This window comes from Dendropsophus ebraccatus, chromosome 2 (assembly GCF_027789765.1).
Source record: "Dendropsophus ebraccatus isolate aDenEbr1 chromosome 2, aDenEbr1.pat, whole genome shotgun sequence".
Classification (NCBI taxonomy): Eukaryota; Metazoa; Chordata; class Amphibia; order Anura; family Hylidae; genus Dendropsophus; species Dendropsophus ebraccatus.
In genome coordinates, this window is record NC_091455.1 from 212798251 (window position 1) to 212811102 (window position 12852).

The 12852-nt window shown below is 44.0% G+C and overlaps 1 protein-coding gene across 2 annotated transcripts in view; it reads right to left on the minus strand.

Moving 5' to 3' along the window:
• Positions 1–7805: 7805 nt before the first annotated feature.
• HEPACAM2 (HEPACAM family member 2) overlaps positions 7806–12852 on the minus strand; it is a 58037-nt gene continuing 52990 nt past the window's right edge. For both annotated transcript variants that reach the window (XM_069959419.1, XM_069959418.1), the window contains exon 10: positions 7806–9825. Coding sequence is in view for 1 of the 2 variants with exons in the window: in XM_069959418.1 (XP_069815519.1) it covers positions 9822–9825 (4 nt within the window). In the remaining variant the exon portion in view is untranslated. The remainder of the gene's footprint in view (positions 9826–12852) is intronic.

The window sequence follows — 12852 nt, forward strand, 5'->3', positions numbered from 1 at the left end:
AAGTACAGGTAATCATGGCGGTCTGGACATGCTGGGAGATGTAGTTTCCTGACAGATGGGGAGTCACAGAATATAAATGGCGACAGCTCCTCTTTCATTACACACTTAAAAGGACCACTCGAAGCTCCAGAAGTCATTACTTTTCCCTGGAAACCAATATGGCCGCCCACACGGTAATAGTAATAACATCAGCAGTGCCTGCGTCAGCCATCATCCATTATTCATAGTCCCTCAGGCTCGGAGCTTGTTTATTGAGACAGTGAATAGAAGACAAGGACGGGACGTAATTTCCATTGGGAATGTCAGTCAGAGAAGTCATTTATAGTATCAGGAGGCCGAGCGTCACCATCTTTACCTCACAGAATGATGGAGGACGGGGTTTATGTGCACGGATCGTTGGTATGGATGGGAAGCTGGTATCCATACCCCGAATAGTGTCAGGTAGGTAGCGAGTCCTGGGTCAGCTGTTAGCCGGACATCTAGTCGGTCATATTCCCAGGAGAGAGGGAGGTAAGTGCTGGAGGGCAGGCATGTGGCCTTGTATCTAGGGGGTAAGGGGTTTACCTGGTATCTACAAGGGAAGGGGTCAGACGGTTCTCTTGCGCATTGGCTCAAGTCTACACAAGGTAAAATGGTCGGACATGTTACACGTTTGTTACCCAATCCCGGCAGACATGTTGGATTTAACCCAACCCATCTTTTAAGCGTCACAATGAATGTGTAGTGTAACGACCCACAATTACCAGTGCCGGTGGGCAGCCTCCTGATCCCTCCGCTACAGGACGCTCGGTGGGTCACACACAAGCACTGGCTACCGCCACCTGCCATGGACCTGGACTTCCCCCAGTGCCAGGGGTACTCCGGTTTTATTTAACTATGGCCGGAGAGGAAGTGAATGAAAGCAACAACGTCCACTTACCTCCCCAGTTCCATCACTGGGTCCCGCATCCTGCTGGTCTGGTCTGGCTGCTTTCTGGTCTGTGACACAGATTGAGACGTGGTGTTTCAGCGGCAGAGACGGGACCCAGGGCTGGAACCGGGGAGGTAGGTGGATGTTGTTGCTTTTATCCACTTCCTCCTTGCCTATAGTGAAAGAAAACCCTCCCGCTCGGAGTACCCCTTTAAACACAAGAGATGAGCAGAGTTGATGAGCTGTTTGGATTCGACAACTTCTCTAAACTCGAATATTCATCATTTGACCCCCAGCATCTGGAGAAGTTGGATGCCACCCAAGGTTACTATGGTTACACGATATAGGAAGATTAATGCTATGCAAAATATCAGCTTCGGCCCCGGCCCCTAACACCAACTACAGTAGATATACAGGAGTCGTGTGTCACCCATCACATTGGCCCCTTTGCTCCCCACATTACACAAGTGCCAGGGAGAACAGTCATGGGGAACCTGATCTGTCAGCACCAGCTCGCCCTCTGTTTCTGTGTGTAACTTACGATGAGCATGATGTAGGGATTTCTTAGTTTTATCCTTCATCTCATATTATGGAGCATTGTTTCTCTTGAGGAGATCCAAGTAGTCTTCTGAGTCTTACTGGCAATGATTCATGGGAAGAGGTATGCAAATGACTCTCTAGTGACCCCTATAGGAAGCTACAATATAAGTCCCCATGCACACATCAGGAACATCTACACAAATGGTTTCCTCCCCCATAGGGTTCTACTAGGCACAGACACCCTGCAGGATTTTCCTTGAAGGGTGTCCATACCAGAAAATAGGCCAATAAAATACAGAGCAGGTCCTATTTTCGTCTGGACTTCTGGCACTTATGCCCCATAGAGCCCAATGGGAACATCCAGAATACCAGACAGCTGTGGATGCTTGCCAGTCTGGCCCAGCATCAGCACCCGGGCAAGTACAACAATCCGGAGCACATACAGTTAGATGCAGCCCTGTGTTTGATAGGGCAAGGAACCATTGGCTCACTGTCGCTCACTGTTATGGCCGGAGGTAGTAATATACCACTGGCCACAAGAAGCCGCCCCCCTCCCCCAGCGCTGGCACACTAGTGACTTCACTCGTGCTCTCACAGGGCAGGAAGGGACAGGAAGAAGCTGGATGAGAGTACCCCCACAGCCTGCAGCAGGTGAGTATGGCTTTTTTTTTCTCAGTTTTTACAGTCAGGAAATACTGATGGTTTCCTGAAGCCTCCTGATCAGTATTTCCTGACCCGCCACAGACCTGTGCATGGGTGAGGTATTGGCTAACACATTAAAGAGCCTTGTAATATGACTATGACCAGGGACCTGAATCTTATCTAAAAGTATAAGACGACCAGCCCCAAATCTAGGAATATTTCACACACACATATTTGGCATACTGTACCTGTTTTTCAATATAGGTGATGCACCTGCTTCTGTATTGCTACAGGAGAATAATTACATAATGGGAAATTATAGGATTTGTGGGAAACCCTTCATGTCTCCATGTAAAATTGGCCATATACAATCGGCGCTGCATTATACAATAATATTACCAGGTGCAATATACCATCTATGAACACTAACTGACTTGGAGGTGCCTGTATTTTTACACATCACCACTAGATGGCAGTATCGTCATGTACTTCGTCTATACATCAAATCATTTCTTCCTGTTTCCCAACAAATCTCTGACAGATGAAGGAAAGTAGATAATCTGTAATATACCAAAAGTATCATTGTTTTACCATAGGAAACTATATACTATATAATAAAAAAAAACCTGTATAATAAAATATAATTAAGTAGGTAAATGGATGTTTTTCTTCAAAGAGCGGGAAAAAAAATATTTCAGACTATGTGGTGTCAAAAAGTTATAAAAATTTGTAATTTACTTCTAATTTAAAATCTTCAGTCTTCCAGTACTTATCAGCTGCTGTATGTCCTGCAGTAAGTGGTGTATTCTCTGCAGTCTGACACAGTGCTCTCTGCTGCCACCTCTGTCCATGTCAGGAACTGTCCAGGGCAGGAGAGGTTTTCTATGGGGATTTGTTGCTGCTCTGGACAGTTTTAAACATTTTACTGTCAAATGAGGAGATAGTGAAGTCTAGTAAAGAGAGTCACAGAGAGTTATAGACAGAATGAACGGGTTCTGAAATGTGCACATAAACTTACCGAGAACAGAGACCTCCTCTATCACACAGTTACAGAGACTTCCTCTATCACACAGTTACAGAGACTTCCTCTATCACACAGTTACAGAGACCTCCTCTATCACACAGTTACAGAGACTTCCTCTATCACACAGTTACAGAGACTTCCTCTATCACACAGTTACAGAGACCTCCTCTATCACACAGTTACAGAGTGGAGACCTCCTCTATCACACAGTTACAGAGGGTGGAGACTTCCTCTATCACACAGTTACAGAGACCTCCTCTATTACTCAGTTACAGAGAGCGGAGACCTCCTCTATTACACAGTTACAGAGAGCGGAGACCTCCTCTATTACACAGTTACAGAGAACAGAGACCTCTATTACTCAGTTACAGAGAGCGGAGACCTCCTCTATTACACAGTTACAGAGAGCGGAGACCTCCTCTATTACGCAGTTACAGAGACCACCTCTATTACACAGTTACAGAGAGCGGAGACCTCCTCTATTACACAGTTACAGAGAGCGGAGACCTACTCTATTACACAGTTACAGAGAGCGGAGACCTCCTCTATTACACAGTTACAGAGAGCGGAGACCTCCTCTATTACACAGTTACAGAGAGCGGAGACCTCCTCTATTACATAGTTACAGAGAGCAGAGACCTCCTCTATTACACAGTTACAGAGAGCGGAGACCTCCTCTATTACACAGTTACAGAGAGCGGAGACCTCCTCTATTACACAGTTACAGATAGCGGAGACCTGCTCTATTACACAGTTAAAGAGAGCGGAGACCTCCTCTATTACATAGTTACAGAGAGCGGAGACCTCCTCTATTACACAGTTACAGAGAGCGGAGACCTCCTCTATTACACAGTTACAGAGAGCAGAGACCCTCTCTATTACACAGTTACAGAGAGCGGAGACCTCTATTACACAGTTAAAGAGAACAGAGACCTCTATTACACAGTTACAGATAGCGGAGACCTGCTCTATTACACAGTTGCAGACAGCGGAGACCTCCTCTATTACACAGTTACAGAGAACAGAGACCTCTATTACACAGTTACAGAGAGCGGAGACCTCCTCTATGTGGTGTCAAAAAGTTATAAAAATTTGTAATTTACTTCTAATTTAAAATCTTCAGTCTTCCAGTACTTATCAGCTGCTGTATGTCCTGCAGTAAGTGGTGTATTCTCTGCAGTCTGACACAGTGCTCTCTGCTGCCACCTCTGTCCATGTCAGGAACTGTCCAGGGCAGGAGAGGTTTTCTATGGGGATTTGTTGCTGCTCTGGACAGTTTTAAACATTTTACTGTCAAATGAGGAGATAGTGAAGTCTAGTAAAGAGAGTCACAGAGAGTTATAGACAGAATGAACGGGTTCTGAAATGTGCACATAAACTTACCGAGAACAGAGACCTCCTCTATCACACAGTTACAGAGACTTCCTCTATCACACAGTTACAGAGACCTCCTCTATCACACAGTTACAGAGTGGAGACCTCCTCTATTACACAGTTACAGAGGGTGGAGACTTCCTCTATCACACAGTTACAGAGTGGAGACCTCCTCTATTACTCAGTTACAGAGAGCGGAGACCTCCTCTATTACACAGTTACAGAGAGCGGAGACCTCCTCTATTACGCAGTTACAGAGACCACCTCTATTACACAGTTACAGAGAGCGGAGACCTCCTCTATTACACAGTTACAGAGAGCGGAGACCTCCTCTATTACACAGTTACAGAGAGCGGAGACCTCCTCTATTACATAGTTACAGAGAGCAGAGACCTCCTCTATTACACAGTTACAGAGAGCGGAGACCTCCTCTATTACACAGTTACAGAGAGCGGAGACCTCCTCTATTACACAGTTACAGATAGCGGAGACCTGCTCTATTACACAGTTAAAGAGAGCGGAGACCTCCTCTATTACATAGTTACAGAGAGCGGAGACCTCCTCTATTACACAGTTACAGAGAGCGGAGACCTCCTCTATTACACAGTTACAGAGAGCGGAGACCTCCTCTATTACACAGTTACAGAGAGCGGAGACCTCCTCTATTACACAGTTACAGAGAGCGGAGACCTCCTCTATTACACAGTTACAGAGAGCAGAGACCCTCTCTATTACACAGTTACAGAGAGCGGAGACCTCTATTACACAGTTACAGAGAACAGAGACCTCTATTACACAGTTACAGATAGCGAAGACCTGCTCTATTACACAGTTGCAGACAGCGGAGACCTCCTCTATTACACAGTTACAGAGAACAGAGACCTCTATTACACAGTTACAGAGAGCGGAGACCTCCTCTATTACACAGTTATAGAGAGCGGAGACCTCTATTACACAGTTATAGAGAGCGGAGACCTCCTCTATTACACAGTTACAGAGAACAGAGACCTCCTCTATTACACAGTTACAGAGAGCGGAGACCTCCTCTATTACACAGTTATAGAGAGCGGAGACCTCCTCTATTACACAGTTACAGAGAACAGAGACCTCTATTACACAGTTACAGAGAACAGAGACCTCTCTATTGCACAGTTACAGAGAGCGGAGACCTCCTCTATTACACAGTTACAGAGAGCGGAGACCTCCTCTATTACACAGTTACAGAGAACAGAGACCTCTATTACACAGTTACAGAGAGCGGAGACCTCCTCTATTACACAGTTACAGAGAGTGGAGACCTCTATTACACAGTTACAGAGAACAGAGACCTCTATTACACAGTTACAGAGAGTGGAGACCTCCTCTATTACACAGTTACAGAGAGCGGAGACCTCTATTACACAGTTATAGAGAGCGGAGACCTGCTCTATTACACAGTTGCAGACAGCGGAGACCCTCTCTATTACACAGTTACAGACAGTGGAGTGAAACATTGGATTACAAGTAACTTGACCTAAGAGCATTGTGGAAGTCAAGCTAATAATTTTTAAAAAATTGTAACTCGGTAAACAAATCAGATTTGGTGATAGGGGCCCCCTGTGTCCCCATCCTGATACTGTACTAGGTAGAAAGCCTTGAGTAGACCGCAAACTAGATTTAAGGAGCTCCTCCTGTAGAAGCGAGCAGCTTGTCCTTATCTCTTCTCCCTGCTGCAGGAGGACTGAGTGTAGTGAGACTGTGACACCCTCCTACTCCAGTGTTCAAACCTCCTAGCTGCTGCATGCACAGACGTAACCCAAGCGACTCCCGGGCCTCATCTGGACATCTTCCTCCACTGCTGCGAACGTGTCGCCACCATCTTGCCTACACATGGAGCTGGATGGTATATGACCGCTCCTTTCCTCTGACCCATGAATTAACCCCTTCAATGATATCTGCTCCAGGGAGAACTCAGTAATAGCAGCAGGTTTGCAGTCACCTGGGGAGTTGTGTGGGAGGGGGAGAGTTAACTGGTTAACCCCTTCTTTACTGAGTCTTCTTTATTGGTGCCGTACCTACCTTATTTTTCGGTTTTCTGTGTTTCAGTTATTTCCCATGGGAATATTTGCTTTGATATACGAGTGATTTGGATTAGCAGCACCTTCCCTGTATTCTTAGTCCAGTATTCATACAGCAGCTCATGGTCGTCTACAATCATAGGGTTGGACCAGCTTGGACTGAAGCTAAACTGCAAATCCTGAGCAGTCCCGGAGTAACCTGCTTCATTATTAATATAGAAAAGCTGTAAGAGCTGGATAGGACCGGACACGGGTCTACCTGCACAGTTCATGGACTCTTCCTATTCTCACTGTGCTCGGTGACAGCTTAGGGGGTCAGATATATGGGGGGGGGGCAGTCTGGGGCTGTAACCTCTGATTATATACACCTGGTCCCACGATCCGTTGTACAGATCCCCGTTCTTTCCTGTTTGAATGTCACCCAGACTGTGTCCTGTCTCTGCCTTTGGATCGCTGCCTGTCCGGTCCTGTGGAGATCACACTTATGTTTATGGATTCTGTCCGTATCTGGCAGTATAATTACACACCATCAGCGGTCGCGCTTACAGACTTTCAAAGATATACAATCCAAGGGTGCAATCTCTACGCCGCCCCCAATACCCTTGTGAGGGGAGGGTTGTTTTTAAGGGGTTGTTCACTAATTAAAAAAAAAAACAATTCTTTCAAATCAACTAGTCCCGGCAAGTGCTAGAGATTTGTAACTTGCTTGTATTAAAAAATCTCCAGTCTTCCTGTACTTATCAGCTGCTGTATGCCCTGCAGGAAGTGTTGTATTCTTTCCAGTCTGCTGCCACCTCTGTCCATGTCAGGAACTGTCCAGAGCAGGAGAGGTTTTCTATGGGGATTTGCTGCTGCTCTGGACAGTTCCTGACATGGACAGAGGTGGCAGCAGAGAACACTGTGTCACACTGGAGAGAATACCCCACTTCCTGCAGGACATACAGCAGCTGATAAGTACAGGAAGACTGGAGATTTCTAATTAGAAGTGATTTACAAATCTATATAACTTTCCGTTGCCAGTTGATTTGAAAACATTTTTTTTTGGAGTACCCCTTTAACTTGGGGAACAAATTGACCTCTGTTCTTGTAATTGTTGGGGGTCCAATCAGTCATACCCCACAGCACATGACTATGGTTGAGTCCTTATTACATCAGCTGCTCCCATTATACAGTACCGGATTATTATAACGCTCATGCACCAATATAACACATATCACACATTATATTTCCAGACATTAAGACCCCCAGGAATACAGAATTATGTAAAGAAAAACTTTATTGTTAAAACACAGTGAGCGTAGGAAGCGTATCTCCGAGCAGAGACCACCATAAGCACAGAGACACCAACCACATGGAATGACATATAAAATGTATCTGTATACAGTATGTACAGACAGTATATAGCACTGCCTAGGTATATCTCTCCGTATTACAAAATATTTACATAAAAATAGCGACTCTCTCTCTGATAGAACGACTGTACAGTGTGTGTAATGTCTGACCGGACTATAATATCAATGCCTCCAGAGCTGCATTCAGAATGAGACCGGTCCTGTTATACTGGGATTTGTGCCTGTAGCCAATATTACAGCAGGTAATGTGACCAACAGGTAGGTTTGCTGGTTTTACGTAGATAAAGCTTAAAGGGGATCACCACCTTTAAAAAAGGAAACCCTTTGTATATAAATGGGACTAACCATATGAGGTTTACTGCAAACCTTTGAGGCTGGTACAGCCGGACAATGTTTTGCACCTGGAGATATATTAAATCTTCACATTCAGAACATCTGTCACTTTAAAGGGGTACTCCAGCAAAAAAAAAAAATTAAAAAAAAAAGATTCAAATCAGCTGGTGTCAGAAAGTTATGTAGATATGTAATTTACAATCTACTTCTATTAAAAATCAACAGTCTTCCTGTACTTATCAGCTGCTGTATGTCCTGCAGGAAGTGGTGTATTCTCTACAGTCTTACACAGTGCTCTCTGCTGCCACCTATGTCCATGTCAGGAACTGTACAGATTGTAAGGAAATCCCCATAGAAAACCTCACCTGCTCTGGACAGTTCCTGACATGGACAGAGGTGGCAGCACAGAGCACTGTGTCAGACTGGAAAGAACACACCACTTCCTGCAGGACATACAGCAGCTAATAAGTACTGTAAGACAGGAGATTGTTAAATAGAGGTGAATTAGCAAATTATAGAACTTTCTGACATGAGTTTATTTGAAAAAAATTTTTTGCTGCAGTACTCCTTTAAAGCTCTCCAGTTTCTGCATCCTCATAATCTTATTTCAATAACAGAAAGTTCCCATTGCCCGCTGTGTTATACAGACAGTGAAGCTGTATCCCAGCCCCCTGTCACTGTACAAACCTACTAACTCATATTCCACTTGACATTTCCCCCTCCCCTCTATATTACACTCCTATAGTCTGTCTGAATCAGTGCTGAGGCTGCTGTAATCACAGGACACCTCTATCTGCTACTGCAGGGAGGAAGTAAAGGTCTCCAGTATATTAATATTTAACATTATGGATGTAAAGTTTTTAGAGCACTATTTTTTTTTTAATTCTAGATCTTTGCACATACACAAATCAGTACAACATAACAGGACCTTTGCTTTAAAGTGCCCAACCATGTTTTATCATTCCTATGTATCTGAAAAGAAAAAAAAAAAAAAAAACATCAACTTTGCAAAAAGTCTGAATTAAACATTTCCTATCTCTCCACTTCAGGTCTATTGTCTCCAAGGTAACAGACTACAATCTAACCCTAAGTAGTCTGAACCTGCAGCCATAACGTTATCTAGCTACCAAATGTATGTTGCTAAGAAGTCAGGGATGGGTAGAACCAAGTTTTGCAGCAGGATCAGACTACACAGGATTTGTTTGTAGTCTGTTACCATGGCAACACAGGAAAATCTGTAATTAAGACTGTTTGCTTAGCTGCTTCATGCTGCATTTTGGTTGCCCTAGAATGCTGGAACAATTTAACGGTGGAGCTCTCCTTTAACTGTGGCGTGAATAAATAGGAAACAATAGAAAAAAATCTAACAGAGCATTATATACCACACACAGGTCCAGCAAAGCCACCATTGTATAGACCTAGCAAAATAGGAATTGTCCTGAGGAAGGGATGGGGACAGCAGACGGGCGTAGATCCCTGTGGCCGCAGCTATTGGGGGGGGGGGTGAGGTATTCAGCTAAAGTCAATGACACAGACTAGAAGATTGTTTCCCAGGACGCCCATGTTCTTGAATATCAACTCCAACTTTTTTATCTGCAAAGGGAAAATATAAATAGTGAGTCATTTATATCTTATAGTGACACAATGATATACTGTATACTGCCCCTCTAAATCAGGGATGGGGATCCGTCGGCCTTCTGGCTGTGGCAGAACTACAATTCCCATCATGCCTGGACAGCCAAAGTTTAAGCTCTCTTCTGCTGCAAGCGCTCCTCCTACCTGCTGATTGACAGCTGATGTCACAGCAGGGCGGGCCCATCAATCATCAGGCAGGAGGCGTGCTTGCAGCAGGAGGGGAGATAAAGAGATAAAGTCATATAGAGATGACTCCTTGACTCAGAGCAGCTGTGTAGCCCCCCAATGACTTCAGGTATTTCATTTATATACACTACAGCATAGGCAGCACATAAATATACCATATAAAAACATAACTCTAACACACGTATGTACAATATATTAAATAAAAGAATATATTAGACATTAAAGATTTTCTCTGGTGAAAATTATTTTCTTTCATATCAACTGGTGTCAGAAAGTTATACAGATTTGTCATTTATCCAGTACTTATCAGCTGCTGTATATCCTGCAGGAAGTGGTGTATTATCTCCAGTCTGACTCAGTGCTCTCTGCTGCCACCTCTGTCCATGTCAGGAACTGTCCAGAGCAGCAGCAAATCCCCATAGAAAACCTCTCCTGCTCTGGACAGTTCCTGACATGGACAGAGGTGGCAGCAGAGAGCACTGTGTCAGATTGGGAAGACTATACCACTTCCTGTAGGACATACAGCAGCTGATAAGTACTGGAAGACTGGAGATTTTTAAATACAAGCAAATTGCAAATCTTTACCTTGAAAGAGCTGCTGCCAGGTTCCTTTAAAAGATGAAATCCAGATAAAATTATATCCTGATGAGTCATGTGAGTTCTATACAGATAAGGATGTTTTCTACCACCGGGGGGCGCCGCTGTTGCAGGACTTTTTTGCTTTGTGCATCTTTTAGTCAGTATGTTGTGTAAGTTTACCCTGAGGTCTATTCACAGCGAGTCTAAAGCTGCTACGTAGAAAAGTCTTGGGCTTAAACTATGAAAATCACAATTATTCCCAAACGCTCTGTATGTAAAGTATGTACTGTAGTGGGAGGAATCGTTTCTCTATTGTAATCATTACACAGAGGAAAGAGTCAGTCTGTGGGTGGGTTCCTGTGGTTACATATTATGGACCTGCGTCGCCATATGGTGCACCATTAGGGATACCTCCGTCATATGACAGGTGATGGATATGTTGTGCATGGATAATGTATGAAGGGTACAGGATAGATTTCTATATAACAAATCCAATCAACACAAATCTATAAGACAGCTGTGGGCGTCAGGCATAAAACTATTGTTATAACCGAGTGATACCGCTAGTTATAGACTGTGCGGAATCGATCTAATATATATATATATATATATATATATATATATATATATATATATAGTCATTATTCCTCTGATACCAGACATTGTGAGAAGAAGTATATGGCAGGCAGCTCTCTGACACCACCTTTTGGAGGTAGCTTTTCCCTTAAAGTAAGTCTTTTAAGAAGCCTTAGAACATGCTTGGGATTTTCATAAGGCTTATTAAAGGGGTACTCTATTGTTTTTAAAGTGTCACTGGTTTGGGAAAACTTCATCATACAGACGTCAAGTCAAACGTTTTCATCAGAGTTGTTCACACCTGTGCCAGAGCAGGAGAAGTTGTCTATGGAGATTTGCTGCTGCTCTGGACAGTTCCTGACATGGACAGAGGTGGCAGAAGAGAGCACTGTGTCAGACTGGGGAGAATACACCACTTCCTGCAGGACATACAGTAGCTGATAAGTACTGTAAGACTGGAAATTTTTAAAAAGTAGTAAATGACAAATCTATATAACTTTCTGACACCGGCTGATTTAAAAACAACATTTTTCACCGGAGTTCCTCTTTAACTTTGCCTGCCTGATACAGCTCAACATTGTAAATCTATGGAGCCCGTCTCGCCCAATGAATTGGACCAGGCAGCAGTCTGGGGAGTGATCACCCGGCTATAGCTAACAACCTGCGGGGGTCCCAGCACTGAGGCGCCGACCTGTGTTGACTTTTGACACGCCCGTGCGACACGCCAATAAGTTACTGTAAGGACGGTAACGCTCCAATTTCTCTTATGGCTGGGGATTTTTGGCCGTCACATGGCACCGGACGGATCACCTTTCAGGCATCTCATAAGGTTTCCAGGTTTAGGGGAAGGAAATTCTAGGACGGATGGGGTAATCCAGCTCCGCTCTGACTACATGGACACGATATACGAGACTTTCTTTTGTCGCTAATAACAAAGAGACTGGTTATTATCTGACGTTATTTATTTGCCCGGCTAAGCTGTACAATATTTACTCAGTGGCTGCAAATAATCCGGGACGTTTGTAACAGTGTTTATCGGAGCGGAGGGTTACCCATCATGAACCTTGGAGAAGTTGTTTTATGTGATGTATTAAAAGGGGTATTCCGCTCAAACATACCTTCTGATATGTTGCTGCCCATGCTGAGACTAACAATTCCTTCCTTACTAGTTATTATCTATTCTGTCTCCTTCCCTCAGTTCTCAGCTGCTGCTTTCTGCTAAAGACACAAAATCTGTGTGTGAGCTTTTCTCTCTGTCTCCCCTTCCTCCCCCTCCCTTCTGAGACAGCTGATGTAAACAAGTCCCTGGCAGGCTGTATCTGCAACATTGTAGCTTCTTTGTAATGCTGACCTAAGAATTACCCTCCCAGCATTACAAAGAAGCTAAAATGTTGCAGATAAAGCCTGCCAGGGACTTGTTTACATGAGCCGTCTCAGAAGGGAGGGGGAGGAGGAGGAGACAGGGAGAAAAGACTGGGGATGTTTAAATAGAAGTAAATTACAAATCTGTAGAACTTCCTGACACCAGTGGTTTTGAAAGAAAAAGATTTAAAGCGTACCTGTCATTTCAGGGTCATTTTTCTGAAAACAATAAATATCTATAGTACAAGCGATTTTAAGAAACTCTGTAATAGGTTTTATTTA